Source organism: Mus caroli, unplaced genomic scaffold (assembly GCF_978045245.1).
Source record: "Mus caroli unplaced genomic scaffold, Mus_caroli_1 scaffold_4, whole genome shotgun sequence".
Lineage (NCBI taxonomy): Eukaryota > Metazoa > Chordata > Mammalia > Rodentia > Muridae > Mus > Mus caroli.
The window spans coordinates 67,704,892-67,731,778 of NW_028227259.1; the positions used below are offsets into that span (position 1 = coordinate 67,704,892).

At 44.1% G+C, this 26,887-nt stretch overlaps 1 protein-coding gene across 1 annotated transcript in view; it reads left to right on the top strand.

Annotated features, from left to right (window-relative positions):
- Wdr19 (WD repeat domain 19) overlaps positions 1-26,887 on the top strand; it is a 73,250-nt gene that overhangs the window by 39,315 nt on the left and 7,048 nt on the right. The window contains exons 20-31 of the mRNA XM_021163489.2: positions 1,329-1,438; positions 12,896-12,953; positions 14,185-14,325; positions 14,404-14,486; positions 14,835-14,918; positions 16,510-16,656; positions 17,311-17,435; positions 18,828-18,940; positions 20,526-20,594; positions 21,872-21,949; positions 24,027-24,123; positions 25,446-25,570. Coding sequence (XP_021019148.1) covers positions 1,329-1,438; positions 12,896-12,953; positions 14,185-14,325; positions 14,404-14,486; positions 14,835-14,918; positions 16,510-16,656; positions 17,311-17,435; positions 18,828-18,940; positions 20,526-20,594; positions 21,872-21,949; positions 24,027-24,123; positions 25,446-25,570 — 1,230 coding nt within the window. The remainder of the gene's footprint in view (positions 1-1,328; positions 1,439-12,895; positions 12,954-14,184; positions 14,326-14,403; positions 14,487-14,834; positions 14,919-16,509; positions 16,657-17,310; positions 17,436-18,827; positions 18,941-20,525; positions 20,595-21,871; positions 21,950-24,026; positions 24,124-25,445; positions 25,571-26,887) is intronic.

Below are 26,887 nucleotides of genomic sequence, written 5' to 3' on the forward strand. Positions count from 1 at the left end.
TTCTGGTCATCTTTTCTCAAAGATATTAAAATTAAATTGCATCCATCTTTTATAATATATAATATTTACTTATTTATAATATAATATTACTTTTGTAATATATAATATAAACATAATATTGTGTAATAGTTGCACAAGTACCATTAGCTTCGTAGAGGCTCTGAGGTGATGGTTCAGAATGGACAGCTAGTGGCACGCTACAGTTCCTTCAGCCTCACTTAGCACATCAGGTCATTCAGGTAAAGAGAGCCCCATGTCCCTCCTGCTCTCCCTTCCTGGCCTTGTAGCCTGGTATAAGACCTGGCCAGTCTTTGCTTCCACTTCTGCATCTCTGAAATGGACACAGAATATTGCAAAAGAGAGCTGTAAGAAATAAAATAAGCCCATGGTCTAGACCAGAACCTGGTAAGAAACTCACACTTGGAAAGGTTAGTTAGGGATTTTCTACAGTCTAAGTCAGTGACGAATGAACTGCACCGATCCTTCAGTTGTGACCTGGTGTATTTGGGATTGTTTGACAAATACTTGTCAGAGACCTCAGGATCCAGGAAGAAAGAGGCTTTCTACGTTGTATTCTCTGTTATTCATGTTGCAGCACAGCTTCAAATTACCTAAGAACCCATATCAGGGGCCAGAAAGATGACTCCCCTGGTAAGGTTCTGGCCACCAAGCCTTGAGCCCCAGAACCACCCACGTGATACAAGGAGAAAACTGACTCTCGCAAGTTGTCCTCTGACCTCCACACATTGTAACACACGTATGCTCATGCACACAGACATAAATAAGTGTAACTTTAAAAAAAAGAAAGAGAGGAAAAAGAGAAAGTGCATCAATTCCAGCCAGGTTAGCAGCTCATGTCTGTAATCCCAGCAGGAAACAGACACAGGAAGGTTGCAGCAAGTTCAAAGCCAGCTTGGGCTACATAGTGAGTTCCAGGCCAGCCAGGGATACATAGCAAAACCCTGCCTCGCCAATGAAGGAAGAAAGGAAAGCCATTTCTAAAGTGTTTCCTAGTTTTTTATTGGTGTCCTTCTAAGGTGAAAATTTCAGTTACTTGATTATATTAGCTTTAATTTCTCATTATTGGGGAAAATACTAAAAATATTTTTTCATTAGATAGGATTGACTTTTGAGAGGAGCACAAAGATTTTGTAAAGTCTAGAAGACTCTTGTACTGCCTTTCAGACTGTATTTTATAGCAGTGTCTTTGTAAATAGAAAGCTTTATTTAAGAAAAAAATATGATTCCTTTTACTAAGCCTGGCTCTCTGTGGTGACTTTGAAAAGCATGTAGCCTTCCTGGGCCTTAGGACTTTGTCTTTCCTACAGATGCGGCGGGACCTGCAGCACTGGGACAGCGCTCTGCAGCTGGCGAAGCGCCTGGCCCCGGACCAGATACCCTTCATATCCAAAGAGTATGCCATCCAGCTGGAGTTCACGTAAGTCCTGGCTCTGTCTTCTTATCAGTGGCTAACTGATGCATGTCTACAGTTCCAAACCGGCACTGATTAGAAGGCTATTCTTCAGTAATGGCGGGAGTTGGGGGTGGGGGGTAGAGTTAATGAGAAATGAGCTGCGAATTCTGCATCTTGATCTGAAGGCAACCCGGAAAGACTGGCATCCTCAGACAGACAGGAGGAAGCGCTCTTCTGCAGTGGGCAGGGCCTGAGCATAGGAGGAAGCCTCCGAAGTTCACAGTAACACATTTTCTCCAGCAAGGCCATACCTCCTAAGAACACCACTCCCAAGCATATTCAGACCACCACAGTAGGTTCTTTATCAAAACCAGAAGCTTCGGGCTAGGGAGACAGCTCACTTAAGAGCACTCCTCCAAAGGACCCAAGTTTGGTTCCCAGCACCCACGCTGGGGTGGCTCACAACGATCTGTAAGTCCAGCTCCAGGCGACTTCTCACCTCTGGACTCTGCAGTTATCCACACACATGTGCGCATACTCACATACCCAATTACACATAATTTAAAATAATCTTTTTTAAAAAGAACCTTCTCATAGATGTAGAGGCCGAGAAACCCAAGTCAGAGTCACCTGCGTTTGGGTAAGGCTTGTTCTTGGATTTTTATACTATGGAAGGTTAAAGAATAGGAGAGAAAGAGAGTGTTCCCTTCCACCTCTGACTCATGGCTCCAGTGACTTAACGTTGCTACCTCCCCTTCCTGACTGCCTTCACAGCGGCAGTTAAGTTCCAACATATGGAGGGCAGGAGCAACTTCAACCCATAACTTAAAGGTGTAGAATTTTTCCTTTCATGAATAGACTTGCATATGGACGAAAACTGAGCAGTGGTGATGGCTGAGACAGAAGCTGTCCTGAGGACAGTGGCCACTGCCTTCGTGATGCCACAGGATGCATGGATCTGGGGCTCCTCGTAGCTTTGGGGTCCCCCGATCTGCTTGAGTAATTTAGGACATTCTAGTATTCTTTTTTTTTTCACTGTTTTTTTTTATTACATATTTTCCTCAATTACATTTCCAATGCTATCCCAAAAGTCCCCCATACCGCCCCCCACTTCCCTACCCTCCCATTCCCATTCTTTTGGCCCTGGCATTCCCCTATATTGGGGCATATAAAGTTTGCAAGTCCAATGGGCCTCTCTTTCCAGTGATGTCCGACTAGGCCATCTTTCAATACATATGCAGCTAGAGACAAGAGCTCCGGGGTACTGGTTAGTTCATCATGTTGTTCCAACTATAGGGTTGCAGATCCCTTTAGCTCCTTGGGTACTTTCTCTAGCTTCTCCATTGGGAGCCCTGTGATACATCCAATAGCTGACTGTGAGCATCCACTCCTGTGTTTGCTAGGCCCCTGCATAGTCTCACAAGAGACAGCTATCTTTGGGTCCTTTCAGCAAAATCTTGCTAGTGTATGCAATGGTGTCAGCGTTTAGAAGCTGATTATGGGATGGATCCCTGGATACGGCAGTCTCTAGATGGTCCATCCTTTCATCACAGCTACGAACTTTGTCTCTGTAACTCCTTCCCTGGGTGATTTGTTCCCAATTCTAAGAAGGTGCACAGTGTCCACACTTTGGTCTTCATTCTTCTTGAGTTTCATGCGTTTAGCAAATTGTATCTTATATCTTGGGTATCCTAAGTTTTGGGCTAATATCCACTTATCAGTGAATACATATTGTGTGAGTTCCTTTGTGATTGTGTTACCTCACTCAAGATGATGCCCTCCAGGTCCATCCATTTGGCTAGGAATTTCATAAATTCATTCTTTTTAATAGCTGAGTAGTACTCCATTGTGTAAATGTACCATAATTTCTGTATCCATTCCTCTGTTGAGGGACATCTGGGTTCTTTCCAGCTTCTGGCTATTATAAATAGGGCTGCTATGAACATAGTGGAGCATGTGTCCTTCTTACCGGTTGGGACATCTTCTGGATATATGCCCAGAAGAGGTATTGCTGGGTCCTCCGGTAGTACTATGTCCAATTTTCTGAGGAACCGCCAGACTGATTTCCAGAGTGGTTGTACAAGCTTGCAGTCCCACCAACAATGGAGGAGTGTTCCTCTTTCTCCACATCCTCGCCAGCATCTGCTGTCACCTGAATTTTTGATCTTAGCCATTCTGACTGGTGTGAGGTGGAATCTCAGGGTTGTTTTGATTTGCATTTCCCTGATGATTAAGGATGTTGAACATTTTTTCAGGTGCTTCTCTGCCATTTGGTATTCTTCAGGTGAGAATTCTTTGTTCAATTCTGAGCCCCATTTTTAATGGGGTTATTTGACTTTCTGGAGTCCACCTTCTTGAGTTCCTTATATATATTGGATATTAGACCCTTATCTGATTTAGGATAGGTAAAGATCCTTTCCCAATCTGTTGGTGGTTTTTTTGTCTTATTGATGGTGTCTTTTGCCTTGCAGAAGCTTTGCAGTTTCATGAGGTCCCACTTGTCAATTCTCGATCTTACAGCACAAGCCATTGCTGTTCTATTCAAGAATTTTTCCCCTGTGCCCATATCTTCAAGGCTTTTCCCCACTTTCTCCTCTATAAGTTTCAGTGTCTCTGGTTTTATGTGAAGTTCCTTGATCCACTTAGACTTGACCTTAGTACAAGGAGATAGGAATGGATCGATTCGCATTCTTCTACATGATAACAACCAGTTGTGCCAGCACCATTTGTTGAAAATGCTGTCTTTCTTCCACTGGATGTTTTTAGCTCCCTTGTCGAAGATCAAGTGACCGTAGGTGTGTGGGTTCATTTCTGGGTCTTCAATTCTATTCCATTGGTCTATTTGTCTGTCACTATACCAGTACCATGCAGTTTTTATCACAATTGCTCTGTAGTAAAGCTTTAGGTCTGGCATGGTGATTCCACCAGAGGTTCTTTTATCCTTGAGAAGAGTTTTTGCTATCCTAGGTTTTTTGTTATTCCAGATGAATTTGCAGATTGCACTTTCTAATTCATTGAAGAATTGAGTTGGAATTTTGATGGGGATTGCATTGAATCTGTAGATTGCTTTTGGCAAGATAGCCATTTTTAAAATGTTGATCCTGCCAATCCATGAGCATGGGAGATCTTTCCATCTTCTGAGATCTTCTAGAATTTCTTTCTTCAGAGACTTGAAGTTCTTATTATACAGATCTTTCACTTCCTTAGTTAGAGTCACGCCAAGATATTTTATATTATTTGTGACTATTGAGAAGGGTGTTGTTTCCCTAATTTCTTTCTCAGCCTGTTTATTCTTTGTGTAGAGAAAGGCCATTGATTTGTTTGAGTTAATTTTATATCCAGCTACTTCACCGAAGCTGTTTATCAGGCTTAGGAGTTCTCTGGTGGAATTTTTAGGGTCACTTATATATACTATCATATCATCTGCAAAAAGTGATATTTTGACTTCATCTTTTCCAATTTGTATCCCTTTGATCTCCTTTTGTTGTCGAATTGCTCTGGCTAGGACTTCAAGTACTATGTTGAATAGGTATGGAGAAAGTGGACAGCCTTGTCTAGTCCCTGATTTTAGAGGGATTGCTTCAAGCTTCTCACCATTTATTTTGATGTTGGCTACTGGTTTGCTGTAGATTGCTTTTATCATGTTTAGGTATGGGCCTTGAATTCCTGATCTTTCCAAGACTTTTATCATGAATAGGTGTTGGATCTTGTCAAATGCTTTTTCTGCATCTAACGAGATGACCATGTGGTTTTTGTCTTTGAGTTTGTTTATATACTGGATTACGTTGATGGATTTCCGTATATTGAACCATCCCTGCATCCCTGGGATGAAACCTACTTGGTCAGGATGGATGATTGTTTTGATGTGTTCTTGGATTCGGTTAGCAAGAACTTTATTGAGGATTTTTGCATCAATATTCATAAGGGATATTGGTCTGAAGTTTTCTATCTTTGTTGGGTCTTTTTGTGGTTTAGGTATCAGAGTAATTGTGGCTTCATAGAATGAGTTGGGTAGAGTACCTTCTGTTTCTATTTTGTGGAATAGTTTGTGAAGAACTGGGATTAGATCTTCTTTGAAGGTCTGATAGAACTCTGCACTAAACCCATCTGGTCCTGGGCTTTTTTTGGTTGGGAGACTATTAATGACTGCTTCTATTTCTTTGGGGGATATAGGGTTGTTTAGATCATTAACCTGATCTTGGTTCAACTTTGGTACCTGGTATCTGTCTAGGAACTTCTCCATTTCATCCAGGTTCTCCAGTTTTGTTGAGTATAGCCTTTGGTAGAAGGATCTGATGGTGTTTTGGATGTCTTCAGGATCTGTTGTTATGTCTCCTTTTTCATTTCTGATTTTGTTAATTAGAATACTTTCCCTGTGCCCTCTAGTTAGTCTGGCTAAGGGTTTATCTATCTTGTTGATTTTCTCAAAGAACCAGCTCCTTGATTGGTTGATTCTTTGAATAGTTCTTCTTGTTTCCACTTGATTGATTTCGCCCCTGAGTTTGATTATTTCCTGCCGTCTACTCCTCTTGGGTGAATTTGCTTCCTTTTGTTCTAGTGCTTTTAGGTGTGTTGTCAAGCTGCTAATGTGTGCTCTTTCTAGTTTCTTTTTGGAGGCACTCAGAGCTATGAGTTTTCCTCTTAGAAATGCTTTCATTGCGTCCCATAAGTTTGGGTATGTTGTGGCTTCATTTTCATTGAACTCTAAAAAGTCCTTGATTTCTTTCTTTATTCCTTCCTTGACCAACGTATCATTGAGAAGAGTGTTGTTCAGTTTCCACGTGAATGTTGGCTTTCTATTATTTATTTTGTTATTGATGATCAGCCTTAGTCCATGGTGATCTGATAGGATGCATGGGACAATTTCAATGTTTTTGTATCTGTTGAGTCCTGTTTTGTGCCCAATTATGTGGTCAATTTTGGAGAAGGTACCATGAGGTGCTGAGAAGAAGGTGTATCCTTTTGTTTTAGGGTAAAATGTTCTGTAGATATCTGCCAGATCCATTTGTTCCATAACTTCTGTTAGTTTCACTGTGTCCTTGTTTAGTTTCTGTTTCCATGATCTGTCCATTGGTGAAAGTGGTGTGTTGAAGTCTCCCACTATTATTGTATGAGGTGCAATGTGTGCTTTGAGATTTACTAAAGTTTCTTTAATGAATGAGGCTGCCTTTGTATTTGGAGCATAGATATTCAGGATTGATAGTTCCTCTTGGAGGATTTTACCTTTGATGAGTATGAAGTGCCCATCCCTGTCTTTTTTGATGACTTTGGGTTGGAAGTCAATCTTATCTGATATTAGAATGGCTACTCCAGCTTGTTTCTTCAGACCATTTGCTTGGAAAATTGTTTTCCAGCCTTTCATTCTGAGGTAGTGTCTATCTTTTTCTCTGAGATGAGTTTCTTGTAAGCAGCAAAATGTTGGGTCTTGTTTGTGTAGCCAGTTTGTTAGTCTATGTCTTTTTATCGGGGAGTTGAGTCCATTGATATTAAGAGATATTAAGGAAAAGTAATTGTTGTTTCCTGTTATTTTTGTTGTTAAAGTTGGCATTCTGTTCTTGTGGCTGTCTTCTTTTAGGTTTGTTGAGGGATTACCTTCTTGTTGTTTCTAGGGCGTGGTTCCTGTCCTTGTATTGGTTTTTTTCTGTTATTATCCTTTGAAGGGCTGGATTCCTGGAGAGATAATGTGTGAATTTGGTTTTGTCGTGGAATACTTTGGTTTCTCCATCTATGTTAATTGAGAGTTTGGCTGGGTATAGTAGCCTGGGCTGGAATTTGTGTTCTTTTAATGTCTGTATAACATCTGTCCAGGATCTTCTGGCTTTCATAGTCTCTGGTGAAAAATCTGGTGTAATTCTGATAGGCTTGCCTTTATATGTTACTTGGCCTTTTTCTCTTACTGCTTTTAGTATTCTATCTTTATTTAGTGCATTTGTTGTTCTGATTATTATGTGTCGGGAGGTATTTCTTTTCTGGTCCAGCCTATTTGGAGTTCTGTAGGCTTCTTGTATGTTCATGGGCATCTCTTTCTTTAGATTTGGGAAGTTTTCTTCTATAATTTTGTTGAAGATGTTTGCTGGTCCTTTGAGTTGAAAATCTTCATTCTCATCCACTCCTATTATCCGTAGGTTTGGTCTTCTCATTGTGTCCTGTATTTCCTGGATGTTTTGAGTTAGGATCTTTTTGCATTTTCCATTTTCCTTGATTGTTGTGCCGATGTTCTGTATGGAATCTTCTGCACCTGAGATTCTCTCTTCCATCTCTTGTATTCTGTTGCTGATGCTTGCATCTATGGTTCCAGATTTCTTTCCTAGGGTTTCTATCTCCAGTGTTACCTCATTTTGGGTTTTCTTTATTGTGTCTACTTCCCTTTTTAGGTCTAGTATGGTTTTGTTCATTTCCATCATCTGATTGGATGTGTTTTCCTGTTTTTCTTTAAGGACTTGTAACTCTTTAGCCATGTTCTCCTGTAGTTCTTTAAAGTCCTTCTTGATGTCCTCTACCATCATCATGAGATATGCTTTTAAATCCAGGTCTAGTTTTTCAGGTGTGTTGGGGTGCCCTGGACTGGGCGAAGTGGGAGTGCTGGGTCCTGATGATGGTGAGTGGTCTTGATTTCTGTTAGTAAGATTCTTACCTTTACCTCTCGCCATCTGGTAATCTCTGGAGTTGTTATAGTTGTCTCTGTTCAGAGGTTGTTCTTCTGGTGATTCTGAGGATCCTCTGTCAGCAGACCTGGGAGACAGGCTCTCTCCTCTGAGTTTCAGTGGTTAGAGCACTCCCTGCTGACAAGCTTTCCTCTTAAAGGGAAGGTGTACAGATATCTGGCGTTTGGACCTCCTCCTGGCCGAAGAAGAAGGCGGAAAACAGGACCTTTCCCAGATGCTATGTTGCTTTGGCAGGTCACAGAAGCTGTAGGCTTCTGTGGTGCACACTCTCAGCTGTGCAGACTAAGTTCCTAAGTTCAGTGGAGTCCTGGATCCAAGATGTGCTCCCTGCTCCTGAGGCAGAGGGCTCCTGTGCAGGGCAGGTCACTGTCTTCCAGCTAGGAGGGTGCGGGATGTCTGTGGCCCCAACAGGGTGCTGCCTCAGCGGCTCTGTGGCTCCCGCCTGTCCCAGAAGCTGTCTGCCTCTGTGGTCCTCAGTCTAACCTGTACAGACTAAGTTCGGCGGAGTCCCGGAGCCAAGATGGCGCTCCCTGCAGGGCAGGTCACTGTCCTCCGGCTGGGAGGGTGCCGGATGTCTGTGGCCCCAAAAGGGTGCTGCCTCAGCGGCTCTGTGGCTCCCGCCTGTCCCAGAAGCTGTCTGCCTCTGTGTCCATTCTAGTATTCTTAACTGTGAAGTCATCTTGGCTGCCAATATTCTTCATTGGCAGACTGTATCGTTTTTATTTCTGTGCTGCATAAAAAGTAGTTTTAGAAATATTCAATTGTCCGTTTTAAATTAACGTCCAGCTGTGGTCACTGCCCCAAAGCGCACAGCTGCAGAGGGTGTAGTCATTTGTTTTCAGACATAAACTGATACAGGCACTGACACCACTGCAGCTGGACAGGTTTTCTTGATATTTATTAAGATATATTCCAAATTTAAAATATTAGAATTTGAAAAAATGCTAGTCTGTGGTTATATTTACTTTTTTAAAAAAGCATTTTTATATAATTCTGTATTATTCTCATACAATGGAATCATGAAGGATTATTATGCCAAAAACATACTCTTTTATTTCTAATCTAATTCCTCAATTAGTACTTTTCTATTTGGGGACTGGAGAGATGCTCAGTGGTTAAAAGTACTTGCTGTTCTTCTAAAGGACTTGGGTTTGGTTCCCAGCACCCAAGGATCAGATGCCTTCATCCAGCCTCCCCAGAAACCTACCCACATGTGGCACACACACACACACACACACAAATAAATCTTTAACATTTTCTGTTCTTCAGGTAAAAGCTCTTTGGATATATTTCTTCTTAGTCATTCTTGATTTAAAATTGCCACATTTCCCCCCCTAAAAAGTAAATGCATGGGGCTGGAGAGATGGCTCAGTGGTTAGGATATGTGCTGCTCTTGGTGAGGACCCAGGTTGAGTTCCCCGCATCCATCTCTGGCAGCTCAGACCCACTGTACCTCCAGCTCCAGGGGGGTCTGATGTAGCTAGTCTGTGGTTCCCTACACAGACACACACAAAAGTTTTAATTGTCTTAAAAGTTAAAATATATATGCAGTGAACCCAGGTCTAGGATGTAATTAAGTGGCAAGGTTGATTTTTTTTTTTAGCATGTAAATTAAAAGTAAAAAATGTTGTGGGCAGTGGTGGTGCACGCCTTTAATTCCAGCACTCAGGAGGCAGAGGCAGGTGGATCCCAGCGTTCAAGGCCAGCCTGGTCTACAGAGCAAGATTCAGGACAGCCAGGACCACACAGGGAACCCCTGTCTCCAAAAAGGAAGGGAAGAGGAAGGGAGAGGAAGGAAGGGGAGTGGGAGGGGAGAAAAAAGAAAAGTCTGTATACCAAAATGGACATCCCAGAATCTTAGTACATTGCCCAGGAGAGCAGACACAGGCATCCCTGGAAGCCCTTGGGCTATTCAGAAGGCTGACTGCTATGTCTCTCTGGGATTTTTTTGTAACAAATTCTCCTACTTTATCTGACTTGAGTTAGCTCTGGCTGGATCAGTCAGAGGCTTGCTTTGGCAGTGTCACATAACCGTGAGGCTGTTCGCGTGTGCTCTGACCCCTAACCTAACACAGCCAGCCCCTAACAGCTCAAAAGCGTCCCCAATAGTAACCTGAGTGTATGCTCTCATCAAGCACCCAAGTAGCCTCCCCCGCTGATCCCAACAGCCAAGGCTCTCTGTTAGGCATCTGCAACCCTGATTGTGTTCAAGCAGGGCCGGCCTGTCAAATCCTGAGAGGTTTAGCTTACACTAGTGAGTGAGATCCCTGTGAGGAGTTCAAAAGGAAGTAACAGTAAAGAGTGTGAGCTAAAAATAGAGGGTTCCAAAAATCTTCATTTAGAGTCCCCTAATTGAGCAGGGTCCTGGGCAAGAGACTAACTCTTCTTGTCAGGAGGTGTCCCTAGGTGGGTTGATATAATTGGACCCAAATTAGACATTCCTACTCGGGGATCTTGCTGACTGTGAAGCCCTGGGCTGATGAAAGAAAGTCTTCAATCAGCCACCCAGCTTCCCTTCCGAAGCTTTTCTTTTATCTGTCAGTAGATTCAGAAACTGAGCGAGCCTCCCAGAGCCCGAATCGGTCGCCTAAGCTGATGAAGGAGCTCTGAGTGGATCTTAATGCCGTTTCAGAGCTAATTGACTCCAGCGGAGGGGGTGGTTGCTCCGAGGAAGGCAGTTCAAATACAATGCCCCATGCAAGTCACTGTACTGAGAACTGCAAATAAACAAGTGTCAGGGAAGAGCCTCGTAAACATTGATCGTCTGCAGCCCCTTCTTTGCCTGAGACGTTTTTATGCAGCCCCAAGTATATAGGTCTATGAAATAGAAATCAAATATTTGCTGTTAATTCATAAAAAAATATACTTTTAAACAGTTCTCTGGGACCAGCGATATGGTTCAATGAGTGCTTTGAGGACCTGAGTTTGGATTCCTTGCACCGTGTTTAACAACAACAACAAAAGCCAGGCAGGGTAACACTTGCCTGTAATCCCAGATGGGAGCTGGGGGCATCCCGGCCAGCTGGTGAGCCCCAGGTTCAGTAAAAGTTCCTATGGTTATTTTACTTGGCTTTGACAATTACTGGGGCTAACCCCTAATCTGCTTTGCTAACTGCTGGCCTGGCCGCCTTCCCAGCAGTGTACCCCAGATAATTGCTGTTTCTCCTGACCATATGCTCATGGTTCATCTTCCCCCATGGTGCCTTCCCTCTCTCCTCCTCCTCCTCCTCCTCTTCTCTTTCCTCCTCCTCCTCTTCTCCTTCCTCCTCTTCCTCTTCTCCTTCTTCCTTCTTTCTCCTCTTCCTCCTCCTCCTCCACTCAAACAGGTAACTCCAAACCCCACCTGCCTCTAATCCCTCCAGTAATTGGCTGTAGCCATTTTTATTTAACCAAGAGTTTTAAATTAAGGAACAAGGTTTGCACAGCAAAAACTGGGAAACATAAGAACCCACTCACAGGCCTAGCTAAACCTTCAGGAACAGAACTTACCATTAGAATACAGAGCAACAGACCAAGCCTCAGCAAGATCCTATTCAAAACCAGGCGGAGGGCGGAGAGATAGCCTTGCAGTTCAGAGTGCTTGCTGTTCTTGTGGAGGACACCGGTAAGGTTCCCACACCCACATGATGCTATAACACAGTTCCAGGGGATTCGATGTCCTCTTCTAGCCTCTGGGTGTCAGGCACACATGCATACACAGATGAAGGCAACATATAAAGTAAAAAATAAAGTAAAAATAATAACATTTTAAAAAGTAATGTGAAGAACAATAGAAACAGCTGACATCAGCCTCTGGCCTCTACATATGCATACAAGGTCATGTGCATGTACACACATGCACACAATTCATATATATATGAATATATATATATATATATATATATATATATATGAATTAATGGGTCGAGTGACCAAGACTCAAACTTCTGGAAAGTGCCATCTAACAAAATAGGTTTATTTTCCTCAGCTATTTAACTCAACACACTAGCATGATTACATTATAGGTGATCCTTTAAATAAATCATGTATTTGTGTGTGTGTGCACGCACGCGTGTATCTGTGCACATGCGTGCATACATCATATCGCATGTATGAGGCTTAGAGAGCAACTTGGCAGGAGTCACTTCCTTTTTACATGTAGGTCCCGGGAGTCAAACTGAGGTCAGGCATAGCAGTGAGAGCCTCAACTGCTGAGCTCCCAACCCATATTCTTGCAGTGTGCATTCTTACAAATATTGGGCATTTGGAAAAACTAGGGCTCTATGACTATGTGATTGTCATTGGTGCCCTAAAGGAAATAATTAACTAACAGTGACCCATAAAATGCACCGCAGAGCTCCTGAAAGGCCTAACATATCAGCTGGTAAGCACCTTAGGGCGTAGCACAGCCCAGAATGTTTTTAAAGTGGTGAGAGAAGAGCATGCTGCTGCTGCCCTTTGAATGGATGCTGGCATCTGTGTGGAGCAGCATCTTTCCTGAGCCTGTGATGACAGAATGTCTTTAAAGTTTGTGTGTGTAGCTAAAAGATTGAGTGTGGATTAACTCACTGTGGTCTTTCTCTCTTTCCTTTTTTTTTTTTTTTTTTTTAGGTTAAAGGTGTATATTCCTGTTTAATTCTTTTTTTTTTTCCATTTTTTTATTAGGTATTTAGCTCATTTACATTTTCAATGCTATACCAAAAGTCCCCCATACCTCCCCCCACTCCCCTACCCACCCACTCCCCCTTTTTGGCCCTGGCGTTCCCCTGTACTGGGGCATTTCTCTCTTTCAGAGGTGATTATGTAAATAACTCACTGTGGTCTTTCTCTCTTTCAGAGGCGATTATGTAAACGCTCTGGCTCATTATGAGAAGGGCATCACCGGTGATAATAAGGTAACCTTGCATAAATGCGAGATACGCCTAAGGTCCAGGAATAAGGTTTCTATTTTGTTTTAAAATCCAGGTCTTATTTGCATTTAGTTATTCCGTATCTACTAGGTGAGCCTAATTGTTCAGTTTATTAACAATTTACAAGAATATGCTTCAATCACTTTTAATTCACAAAACTAAAGATGGCAATATATTTTATCCATACATCTGTTTGCCATTACATCCTAGATAATGAGCTTCTAATTAAGACTAGAAGTAAAATTTTTATTTTATCTCATTTATAGGCCAATATCATTTGGTGAACAAATAGATGAGAAAGCCTGGTCCATCCTAGGAGATTTATATTAGATGCCCCTAAGAGACTGAAGGAGCCATGTGCACTGTCTGGGAAAGGCCATGGGAGGCAGACCCAGCTTTGCACACAATAGAACCAAGTTGACCTTGCCTGTTGATTTCTCTTAAACAAAAAACAAAAACAAAAAACAAAAAACCCAAATTATATACATATGTGTCACAGGCTAACTATGATTTCATATGGCTTTTGCTCTTATGAAGTTTCAGTGATCTCTTTGGGCTGGAGAGATGGCTCAGTGGTTTAGAGCTACTACTCTTCCAGAGGTCCTAGCTTCAAGTCCTAGTACCCACATGGTTACATTCTCCTTAACTCCAAGCACATATGGTACACAGACACACATGCAAGCAAAATACTCATACACATAACAAAATAAAAATTCTATTAAAAGTTATATATATGTATACACATGTATGTTTGTATATAAGTATTTATATGTGTATTTATATATGCAGAGACCCTGCTGCAAACATGGGAAGTTTAAGGTTGTCTTTAATGACTTAAACAGTTCGCATACATAATATAATCATACATAGTATAGAGATCTTCAATTTGATTAATGATTCCCCCCTTTTATTTATTCATGGCATTTATGCTATCTATAATAACCAGTATATTGCTTCTAGATGTAACTTTATACCAAGTGGTATAAACAAGGCATCCTCACAAGGACTCGCCAAACTTTTCTCTTAAGTATAAAAGGCCAAACCCTCTGAGAAGAAACAAGAACTTTGTATTAGCTGATTTTTTTTTTAAGTGTTAATTTCAAAGCTGTGAGAATTTCTTACAGTGGTAATTGAGAGTGAGCCGCAGCCATTGGCTGCTGAAGGACACCGCGGTAAACTAGGATACGATGAGCTAGCATTTGCCTTGCTGTCACAGGAACACGACGAAGTGTGCCTGGCCGGAGTGGCTCAGATGTCCATTCGAATGGGGGACATCCGCAGAGGGGCTAACCAAGCCCTCAAGCACCCCAGCAGGGTCCTCAAAAGAGACTGTGGAGCCATTCTGGAGAACATGAAGGTACTCCTTGGTCTTCGTAAATATCCCTGTGCTCCGATCAGAACCATTCCAGTGGCCTAAGTGCCTTTGTCATTGCAGCAATTTTCAGAAGCTGCCCAGCTGTACGAAAAGGGCCAGTATTACGACAGAGCTGCCTCTGTCTACATCCGCTGCAAGAACTGGTAAGGGCTGGAAAGGGGTTTCTCTGGGCTCCTCTGCTGCCATCTCCGTAGTTCCTCTGTAGATGAGTTCACGTTCATAGTCACTTCCCAAAGAACATATAAAGTATGGGGAAGACAAACCCTTAATTTTCTGAAAGAGTTAACGCACTCATCTTTATCTTCCTGACCCACTAGTGGGGGTTGGGGGCGGTGTCAGGAGAAATAGCGGTTAAATCTGGATTGTGGCTAAGAGCCAAGATGTTTGCAAGAGTATAGCTGCACTTGAAAAGGAGAGCCAGCACTTGGTTGTGGGCAGGTCCTCCTGGTCCAGAAATGGTGTTGATATCGTTCTCGACTCTATGTTTCTAGGGCAAAAGTTGGCGAACTTCTCCCTCATGTCTCCTCTCCTAAGATCCACTTGCAGTATGCCAAAGCCAAGGAGGCAGACGGAAGGTAGGTGTGTGTGAAAGCCTGAGAGTGCAAGCCAGGTAGGTCAGCCATGTGCATAGAAGGCAGGCAGAGAGAAGACACTTAGCACTGTCCTTCTCATGGGAAGGACCACACTGCAAACGCTTTCTAGCATGGCACACCTGACTGTATCCAGGCTCAGTCTGCTGTCTCCTCTAAATGAGGCTAAGTACTGAAGTTATGGCACAATATGGTACAAACATGGTAAGAAAGATGCCTTCAGCATACTGAAGGAGCAAAGACTAGATACAGGGATCCCTTGCTGTTTAAGCCACAGTGCAATACTAAATATAGCAATGAACAGGGACTATCTTAGATGAACTGAGAATCTCTACAACTTAATAGGTACAAGAATCTCAAACCATGACTAGGAAAAGGCCAAGGACAAAAAGACCCAGGGGAGGAAATGTAGTTATGAACTGCACTCCTGAACACTGAAGTTCCACCCCTGATACTGATAAGGGCATGCCACCAGATTTACTGTTTGTCTTTATCTTGAACTAACAGCCATGCTATCAAAATGCTCTGGTTGTTTTAGCTGATGGAAGTGTAAATTTCTACAGCCCTTGAAAAGTGACTTCAGGGGCTGGAGAGATGGCTCAGTGGTTAAGAGCACTGATTGTTCTTCCAAAGGTCCTGAGTTCAAATCCCAGCAACCACATGGTAGCTCACAACCATCTGTAAAGAGATCTGATGCCCTCTTCTGGGGTGTCTAGAAATAGCTACAGTATACTGATAAATAAAATAAATCTTTTTTTTTTAAAGTACCTAAAAAAAAAAAAAGAAAAGAAAGAAAGAAAGAAAGGAAAAGAAAAGAAAAGAAAAGAAAAGAAAAGAAAAGAAAAGAAAAGAAAAGAAGAAAGAAAATAAGAGGAAGGAAGGAAGGGTGGGTCTCAGAAGTGTCTGTTGAGAAAACACTCTTCATAAGTTAGTAATGCCTTCCACTTTAGGAAAGCAACCTTGGGAAATAGATACAGATACACACTGAATGTCTTGTTAAAATTGGAAGAGCAAGCCAGGAAGTGGTGGCGCATGCACAGGTAGGCAGATTTCTGAGTTCGAGGCCAGCCTGGTCTTCCAGGACAGCCAGGGCTATACAGAGAAATCCTGTCTCAAAACAAACAAACAAACAAACACACACACACACACACACACACACACACAAATGGAAGAGCAGAATTAGTCTTGAGCGCCACCTAGAGGTAAACATGCAAAGATTATGTATCTCACTTCATGCCTATTACCGTGAAGCATTCTGTAATTTCTGTTTTCTAAAATAACTCCACACTGCTAGTACCGTCTTCCCACTTGAAAATAGAAACACAGTAAAATGTCAACAAATGACACACTTTTAGTTCATCGGAGAAAATAAAATTCATTATCGATCCTTTACCCTTCCATTCATCCACCCCTGGAGAGCACACTTGAGTAAAAAAGTTCCTGGCATTTGATTCTGAAGGACAAAGAAGCTCAAGAAAACAGCGGCTGCTATCACCACAATAGAAACGTGTCCCCCACATTTGCTACCCCCCAAAATGATAGCATTGAGAGCTTACGAGAACCCCGTTTCTCACAGGTACAAGGAAGCCGTGGTGGCGTATGAAAATGCAAAGCAATGGAACAGTGTCATCCGCATCTACCTGGATCACCTCAACAACCCCGAGAAGGCCGTGAGCATCGTCAGAGAGACCCAGTCACTGGACGGAGCCAAGATGGTAGCCAGGTGACAGCACACCTACCTGTTCATTTGGACCTTTAAAGGTGTAAAAGAAAGACCCCCCCTCCCCTCATCAAATGTATGCATTCTTTTTATGTTTTATTAGCCCAAGATGTTTTGAATGCAATGGCTGTTATGGTCAGCATATGAGAATATTCCTGTCAGGTATAAATAGATAACACAAAACTGCAGTTATGAGATACATTTTTTATTTTTACGTGTTTGGTTTTATAAGTCATGGTATTGGTTATGTTTCTCATTACTGTGACCTGTGACCAAGTACCTGACCAAAGCAACTTAAGGGAGGGAGGCTTTCTCTTGGCTCGCAGTTCATGAGCTCCCAGCCAATCATGGTGGGGGTAGGAGTCTGAGGAAACTGGTGGGGTTGCATCCACAGCCGGGAAGCACAGAGAGATGGATGCTGGCCCCACCTCACTTCTTCCTCTCACTTAGTCTGCGATCCCAGCCCATGGACTAGTGCTGCCCGCATTAGTGTGGGTCTTCACCCTTCAATACAATTATAACTTAGGAACTATCTCAGACAGACATGCCCAAAAGTTTGCCCCCTGGGTGATTCTAGATCCTGTCAAGTGGATAATATTAATCACCACAGTCATACACTTGACATGAGAGTCAAGCTAACTAAAGTCATTGTCATAGGTTCTTTCTGCAGCTTGGTGACTATGGGTCTGCCATCCAGTTTCTAGTCCTGTCCAAATGTAACAATGAAGCCTTCACCCTGGCTCAGCAGCACAACAAAATGGAAATCTACGCAGACATCATTGGTAAATGCTGTTCTCTTCCCTACTTTCTCCATAAATATGTGTTATCATAGGAACCCTGACTCTTAGGCTCTATGCTGAGAGGGGTGTGCACACAGGCTCGCCTGTATAACCTATGCTGTGTAGACACAGATACACAGACATTACCTGCCGGGTTTCAGGGTCCCTACTGCCTAAAGCTGAGGAGGATTATTACTTTGTCAGCTGCCCAAACTAAAACCATGTCCCCACTGAATAATGACCCTCGTCCCCGGCCTCTGATGGCCATTATTTTACTTTGTCTTTATGAATGTGAATATTCCAAGTATCTGGTATAAGCAGGGTAATAAAATATTTGCCCTTTTGTGATTGCATGCACCTATAAATTAATAAGAGCATGAGAAAAATTAATTCAGACTTTAAGGGAACACATCAGTGGGAAATCATTAGATAACTGGACAACATAAAGACCTGACACCAAAAGGAAGGGCAGACAAGAGTAGTGTCAGACCTGGAGGCTGAGGCAGGAAGATAGGTTTGAGGCCAACTTGAGTTATAAGGCCCAATAATGAATGGATGGGTGGGTGGATGGACGGATGGATGGATGATGTTTAGATGGATGCTTGGATGGATGGGTGGATGGATGGATGGATGGACTGATGGATGGATGGATGGAATGATAGATGGGTGGATGGATGGACAGATGGGTGGGTGGATGGATGGATGGGTGGGTGGAAGGAAGGAAAGAACAGCAAGCTGGATTGTGTTTTATGTTAGGTATCTAATTTGGCTTCTGATTGTTCTGAAGCCCTAGGTGGGTCATGGTTAAGGTTACACACAGTGCTTCCTACTGTTTGATAACATGAGATTCAGAGTCTGAGAACGATATGTTCTGAATGAATAACAGAAGATCATAGCCTAAATTTTCACATAAGCTTTATCCTTTCTTCTCATGATTCCTGTTTTCAGTGAAACAGAGACAAGACAGAATTTATATCTGAAGTAATTATGATAAATTTGCTTTGTGATGAAAATAGACAAGATGGTAGAACTGCTGTTCAATTCTGAAGGGCTTTTAGTCTCCTGGGTTTTTTAAGATTGGTTGGTTGGGTTTCGTGTGTGTGTGTGTGTGTACACAATGATGTGGGAGAGAAAGCACACATAGCACACATGTAATAGTGTGTTTGGAGGCCAGAGGACAACCTTGTGAGTTGGTTCTCTCCTTCCACTTTGAGTCGATTTTGGGAATCAAACTCAGGTCCCCCGACGGGCACAGCAGTGTACTTTCCCCTGCTGAGCTGTGTCACCTGCCCCAGCCTCCTGCTTGAAGACACTTGTCTTAGATAGTTTTTAGATTGGCAATGACAGGTCATCAGGTTCTACTCAGACATTGTGCTCAGTGAGCGTCTGTTGTAGGTGCTGAAGACACAACTAATGAAGACTATCAAAGCATCGCCTTATATTTTGAAGGAGAAAAAAGACATTTTCAGGCTGGAAAATTCTTCTTACTGTGTGGCCAGTATTCACGGGTTAGTATTTGCCAAGGAAACATCCCCCAGACACCACAGGACTGATTGTAGGAAATATTCTAGATGCCAGTATGTTCCAGACACTGAGACTTGAAATCTCAGTGTCGGCTTCTGTTGGCACTGGAGCTCAGCCTGGGCAAAGCCAGCTTTGAAATCTCCTTCCTCACACATACATACACAGGCTCCCTACAGTCTCTCACCTCTGCCCCCATGTAGTCTAAGTGCCATCAGTGTAACCCCAAGCCAGGTTTCCCTGCATCCGGTGACATAGTGCACAGTGCTCCAGCCTCTAGTATCTCTGCAGCTAAGTCATCCTTTTGCTCCCCTAGTAGAACTCACTTTGCCCAAGGCAGACAGGGAGTACAGTGTCCAAAGAAGAGGCACTGGGGTTGAGGTGACCGTGAGTGCTGGATCATCTGCATCTTGCCTGAAGGAGCTGGTGCTGCTGCAGACTATAAACTGGCAAGCTGCTGCCATTCAGGAGGCCTCGCACTACAGGGCCCAATCACAGGGTCCTTCAAGAGAAACAGAAGTCTAAGTCTCCCCACTTCAAGATACAGGCCCAGATATTTGCAGAATACCTCACTGACCAAGGAAAACATGTCTGTGAGTGCGGCCCAACAGGCTGCCAGCTTGCCATTTTTAGAAGATGCCCAGACTCCTTATCTGACACGCAAGCTAATTCCCCACTGGCTGGCCGGCCAGCCTGGGCATCCCACGATGGCCTCCAGCTGTTTCTGTGAAAGTATGCCTCACTAGACACTTGCAGCAAGGCCTCTGCCAGCCTCACCCTCATGTTTCCTCAGTGACTACCCCAGACTTCTTTATTCTGCATATCTTTGTCCCTCTGTGTCCTTCATGTCACCCCACACACAACCTCCTTTCCTCCTCAGAACACCTAAAACCAACTTCCCACATAGCCCTTTGTCTTGTGAGCTTCTTCATAGGTGTGTGTTTATGAAAAGGACAGGACTGGGTGACTGTCACCTGATGGCACCTATCACCTCAGAGTGCATCTAACAGAAAAGGGGGGCCATGTCAGGCAGCTCCTGCTGTTCTTCAGACCCCAGCCCAGCCCATGAACAAGCGAGGGTGCCCATAAATGTTAAATGAAGGGACTGGGGACTGGGCCCTAAGCACCTGTCTGGCTTCGTGAGAGGCACACATAAGACAAAAGAGTGAATTAAATAATTAAACCTTCCCATGGAGGAGAACACATTTTACATTTTCTGTTTACCATAAATCAGAACTAGATTCTTCAGAAGGTTCTCTGGATCCGTCCGCTTTGAAAAACTAGACTCAGCCTTTGAAGTAGACCTGCCAGCGTGGTGGCACATGCCTTAAATCTCAGCATTTAGGAGACAGAGGCAGGCAGGTCTCTGTGAGGTCACAGCTTGGTCTGCACAGTGAGTTCCTGGCCAGCCAGTGAAAGAGACACTGTCCCATAAAACCAGGCCGAAGACCCAGAGCTGTGCAGACCCCTGGTTGAGATCAGAGCACTCACTCACTCTATCTGTTGTAAAAGCTGACTTTCCCAGCTCGCAGGGCCTGACAAATTCTGGCTGCTGTCCATCTCTCATTTTAGGCACTAAAGCACTTCCTGAAATGCCCAAGCTCAGAAGATAATGTGGCAATAGAAATGGCAATCGAAACTGTAAGTAAATTCAGAATGGAAACTTTGAAGAATGCCAGTAGTTTGCTGTTTGTTTGTTTGTGTCCTTGAAGGAGCCAGGGATGCAGTTCAGTTGGTGAGTGTATCCAGGAAGCCCTAGACTCAGTCCCCAGCACTGCTTGGTGGTAGATGCCTGCAATCCCAGGAGGGGAGAGAGAAAGATTCAGGATTATCCTCTGCTACATAGTGAGTTCGAGGCCAGCCTGGGTTATTTGAGACCCCTGTCTTAAAACCAAACAGAAATGTCCAAATACATGGAAAAATTTACCAAACTAAATAACAAACTCCTTCTAGCCCTTGTCAAACTGATGACAACTGACACACAATCCTTATTCACAGCCCCACCCTCTTTCCTAAATTGTATTCAAGCAAACAAGTTTTATCCTTTCCTATCAGGACACACTCTCCGAGTTGTGAAGAACCTGAAGAACCTTTGGGTAGAACTTGCTTGTAGTAAATTTGACAAATGCTACTCCATTTCCCCTAAGCCCATGTCTGCAGCTCTCACACTGGGGAAGGGAAAGGTCAGACAGTGGATTGCAGGAGCTTGCTGGACAGCCAGCCTGGCTAGAATGGCAGCTTTGGGTGTAGTCAGAGACCCTGTCTCAAAAACATAAGGTGAAGGACAATAGAAGAACCTGACATTGCCATTGGCATGTGCCCACACACATGCATATATATATACACACACAAGCATTTAAACACATGCATATGTACACACATGCATATATATACACACATGCATTTACATAAACATGTATATATATGCACACATGCATATACACACACACACACACACAAGTATATATATATGCACACATGCACCACACACACACACACCAATGTTTGAGTTCAGATTCTCAGATTAAGATGGTGTTGTGTCCCTGAAACTAGAATTATAAGACAGTTGTGACCTGCCTGATGTGGGTGCTAGGAATTAAACTGGAGTCCTCTGGAAGAACAGCAAATGCCCCTCAGTGTTTTATTGAAACATCCAAGAAGCACATTCTCTGTGTCTATTCAAAGAGAAAGAGCATACTTTGATACAAGCAGCTAAGAAAAGCTATACCATCTAAGGATGTAATTGAGGACGACTACACACCAATGAAAAAGGACTCCAGGCTAAATTGTGTTTCATGTTGTTAGGTTTTTTAAATTCCATTTCCTTAGCAGAAAGTTGTTTGATCTTCAGCCCCCACTCCCCCTCCCTGCAGAATTTAAGATGCAGAATTTGATGAGGTTTCTCTCTTGTGAAACAGGTGGGCCAGGCCAAAGATGAACTGCTGACCAATCAGCTGATAGACCACCTGATGGGGGAGAGCGATGGCATGCCAAAGGTACAGGAGGTTCTGCAGGGCGGGTGCCCATGTCCTAGTCTTGTCTTCTCTGGTCTTCTGTTCACCTGTCCTGACTTGACACACTTATACAAGTGTCACCCAGAAAATAGCCACAGCCATGTTAGAAAGTGCCATAAATGCCAGAGTGGACCTGTGCAATAGCTGCCTCTCCCATGTAACTGTCCTCCCCCATGTAACAGTCCTTCCCCCATGTAAAAGTCTTCCCGTATATAATAGTCCTCCTCATGTAACAGTCCTCCCCATGTAGTAGTCCTCCCCCATGTAACAGTCCTCCCACATGTAATAGTCTTCCCCCATGTAACAGTTCTCTCCCATCTAACAGTCCTCCCCATGTAACAGTCCCCCCATGTAGTAGTCCTCCCCTGTGTAACAGTCCTCCCCATGTAGTAGTCCTCCCCCATGTAGTAGTCCTCCCCCATGTAACAGTCCTCCCACATGTAATAGTCTTCCCCATGTAACAGTCCTCCCCCATGTAACAGTCCTCCCCCCATGTAACAATCCTCCTCATGTAACAGTCCCACCGTGTAACAGTCCTCCCCCCATGTAACAGTCCTCCCCCCATGTAACAATCCTCCTCATGTAACAGTCCCACCGTGTAACAGTCCTCCCCCCATGTAACAGTCCCCCCCCATATAACAGTCCCCCCATGTAACAGTCTTCACCCCATGTAACAATCCTCCCCATGTAACAGTCCTCCCCCATGTAACAGTCTTCACCCCATGTAACAATCCTCCCCATGTAATAGTCCCACCATGTAACAGTCCTCCCCCATGTAACAGTCCCACCGTGTAACAGTCCCCCCATATAACAGTCCCCCCATGTAACAGTCCTCCCCCCATGTAACAGTCCTCCCCATGTAACAGTCCTCCCCATGTAACAGTCCTCCCCATGTAACAGTCCTCCCCACCCAGCTTTTTCTAAACTGTTATAATTTTATTCTAGAAACTGTATAAAATAATCGTTGAAATTGTTGACTTAGCACTGAGCCCTAAAAACAAGTGTTTTGAGCCGGGCAGTGGTGGCGCATGCCTTTAATCCCAGCACTTGGGAGGCAGAGGCAGGCAGATTTCTGAGTTCAAGACCAATCTGGTCTACAGAGTGAGTTCCAGGACAGCCAGGGCTATACAGAGAAACCCTGTCTCGGGGGGGGGGGGGGGGAGTGTTTTATCTATAATTTTAAAATTGTAGAATATAAAGACATCTTAAACATAAGTATAAGTCATAGGTCAGGCTAAAAGTGTCAGATGTCAGAATCCATGTCTCTGCAGATTACTGCAGGAGATCTGCCTTCCCCATCCTGGTGAGGACAGATGCCATGCCTGAGGAAGCGCCCCGGAGCCCTTTGTACCCCTCTGTCTTCATGTGCAAAGCCATCTGCTGTGACAGTCTCTAGTCATTGCTGAGGAGAGACAGCGGTACCCTCCCTCACTGTGGGCAGGAGACTGAATCTCACTCAGTACTCCTTACCTTTATCTTACAGTGATATCATGGAGACCCAGAAGTGCTTAGTGACTTGACAAAAGGCACAGTCCCTTGTTTGCTGTCCCACACCCTCTCCCATTGTGTCCGCTAACCTTGGTAACGTGGAAACCATTCCCAAGTACAAAGTGAAACAGCCTTGGTTTAGAATCTAGGGGAAAGTGGTCACGGCCTTGTAAACAAAAGAGACTTCCATGGGTGTTAAAATGTCCCGGTCTGCAGTCCAGGAGAGGCTGTGTGGAGCAGGCCTCCAGGAATAGAGTGCGACTGGGTCACTTTGCTCCAGAGTCTAACTCTGTCCTGTTCTGTTCACCTTCCTATCCACAAAACTAACACAGGGCAGACCTGAGGGTTTAGCTTAGTTAATGCTCCCCCCCACCCCCCCCCCTTAGAATAAGCACCCACACGTACTCAGCTGGGCAAACATTCCATGAGCCAACTCGCTGGCTTTTAAAAAGGTCACTTCTGTTTCTGGGAGCTTAATGTGGTTATGACTGAAAGAAACACAGCTACAGGTGTTTCTCCCTCCGCTTGGCTAATGAAGGAAGTGATGTCTTGCTAATGGTTTGTGCACCAGGATGCCAAGTACCTGTTCCGCTTGTACATGGCGCTAAAGCAGTACCGTGAAGCAGCCCGGACCGCCATCATCATCGCCAGAGAAGAGCAGTCTGCAGGTGTGTTCCTAACACTAACTGGTTCCTGAGGTGCTAGGGCTCAAGCCAGGACCCAGCCTATGCCAGGACAGGGCTTTACCACCAAGCTATGTCTCTAGCACCAGGTCCTTGATAAGTTTTTCTACCTAAACAAATACTGGAAGAAAGGCCAGTAAAGAGTAGCTAGCTTCTAGCCTAGGCTGCCTGACTCCAGAGGACTCCAGATCCCGTTTTCTAGGATGCAGAGAAGGAAAAGTCATGCCCTAGCCCAAGGGATGTGAAGTGGCTACACGGAGGTCCTTTGCTGGGCTGTTTCTTCTCTGCATGTGCACTATGTGTCCTCTCTAACACCCTGACAGCATTCCCCTCAAACTGCATGTATCTGGCCTTCACACGTAAAAGATGTTGGCTGTTAGCATTATGGACCTGGCTCTTCATAACCTGCAGAGCTACTTAATGGAGTCTTAAGAATAGCTGTGTTTACTTGCGTGTTCTGTACATACTTATTGAGTAAGTCAGTGACCTTGTCTGGGATCGTCACTCACATTTGTTTCTGCTCATGTTGACACCTTCTGTCTCTCAGATGCACACCAGGAACTCGGGACCCAGAGAGAACTGGGCCACAGTTCTGCCCTTAAGGGTCACGATTAGAAGCAAGAGGAAGGAATTGAGTTCAGAGTTGTTATTCAGGGTGACAAGTGCTGCAGTAGAGAAAGAAATCTGACCAGAAGGGCCCAGGGCCTCCTAAAGATAAGGTGTGGGCAGACATGGAGGATGGAGCTGAGGATGTAAGAGCAAGAGATGAGGCTGCTGCCTGCCTGGGAAAGCTCAGGCCAGCTCCAACATGGCTGTGAGCCTGTGCACAAGAACTTTGGCTGGATCGCATTGTCTTTGGGGGTGGGGATGGGGTGTCTGCTTTTGTGGTACTGGTGATTACAGCCTCACACATACTGGATAATCCTGCCACTGAGCTGTGACAGAGGAGCCAGGGATGCCAGCCTCCCTTTTGGAGGGCTAGGGTGTTGGCTTGGAGTAAGGCTTGAGATTTTGGAAACCCTGGCATCCTGTTGCAGCTCCAGAGGAAAGTTAATCAGCGGGAAAGCGTGGGGGCTCTAACCATGGGCCTGAGGAGGAGGCTGAACTTGAAGGACTCAGTGCACTTTGTGGGTAGCCTCTAAGACACCAGCATTTTTTTACCAGAGTGATTCCTTGTCTGTTATTACCATCAACAAAATAGAAAAAAAAAAAAAACTGTTAGTAACATGACTAATAGACATACTTGTAAGACAAGTGTCTAGTCTCCCGTCTTCCATGGTAATAATACCATCTTCTCTTTTGCCAAGGAAACTATCGGAATGCACACGATGTTCTTTTCAGTATGTACGCAGAACTTAAAGCCCAGAAGATCAAGATCCCCTCCGAAATGGCCACCAACCTCATGATCCTGCACAGTTACATTCTCGTGAAGGTGAGGCCTGGACAGAGTGGCAGGCATGGGTGCCAGGAGGTCTGCTCACATAGCGGGGCTTCACTCGGGGCCTGTCCGAGCATCAGAGCTGTTTCTTGGATCTCTATTCTCAAGCAGCAAAAGCAACATGCAGGCCAGCTGCAGTGTGCTGTCCTTTATATTCCGAGGGACAAGAAGTAACAAGTACAGCAGTGAGGGCTAAAAGGAGCAGCCTGAAGAACCGAGCTGGGGGGAGGGTGGGGGAGGGTAGTGAGGACACCAAATTCCAGTAACGGAGGGGAGGAGAGGAAGAAAGATGGGAGCAGACTTTGCTATGTATACTTTCCCATTTGGGGGGCTTTGTTATTGTTTTTGAGGCAGGGTCTCTCTATGTAGGTCAGACTGGCCTGTTTGTTACTAAATGTGTATTTGGGGTCTTTTTGTTTGGTTGCTTTGGTTTTTATATTCTCTGTATGCATATAGATGGGGACTTGAGTCCAGGGCCTCACACATAATAGACAAGCACAGCTCCCAACCCTACATAGGGTTTTCTTTTTGTTCTGTTATTAGCTTTAAGATAGCCATGCTGTTTATACCTGGCTGGACTGGAACTTGCCGTGTAAACCAGGCTGGTTTTGAAACTGTAGCAATTTTCCTGCCTCTGCCTCCCCATTACCAGTGCTAGGGTTACAAGAGTGTGCCACCATCCCTGGCTCCTCTGTTATTAAGATTTACTTATTTGTATTATTCTAAAGTGTGTATGTGTGTGTGTGTGTGCGTGCACACAAGCAGAAACCACGGGCATTAGTTCCCCCTGGAGCTGGAGTTACAGGTTATGATCTACCCAACATTGGTACTGGTAGCAGATCTCAAGTCTACTGAGCCAGCTCTTTAGCTACCCCCACCCCCACCCTCACTCCCACCCCCATATGTATATTATACACTTAGGGCTTTGTAAAGATGTAGACAGGCCTGAATTTACATATTTTTCCCAAAGTGTCAGTACAACCAAAGTTCCTCTTCCTATCAGTGCTAAATCAGTTCATCTGTCCAGCCCTGCAAGCTCGTTTAATCTTGATGGCCCCTCACACAGTCAAGTGTGAGGATTAAAATCCTAATTATCAGCTAGATCGATAGTGTCCAACAGAATCTTCTAGTGGCAGAACAGTGTCTGTGTTGACCAGTATGGTGGCCCCTTGCCGGGCTGAGGGACATCTGGCATGGAGCTGGTACAGTGAACACTTACACTTCGTGTAATTTTTAAATTTACATAGCCACGGTAAACCCTACAGGCCCAAAACACTAATTATAAAGAATAGGTATTTAGATTCCAACATT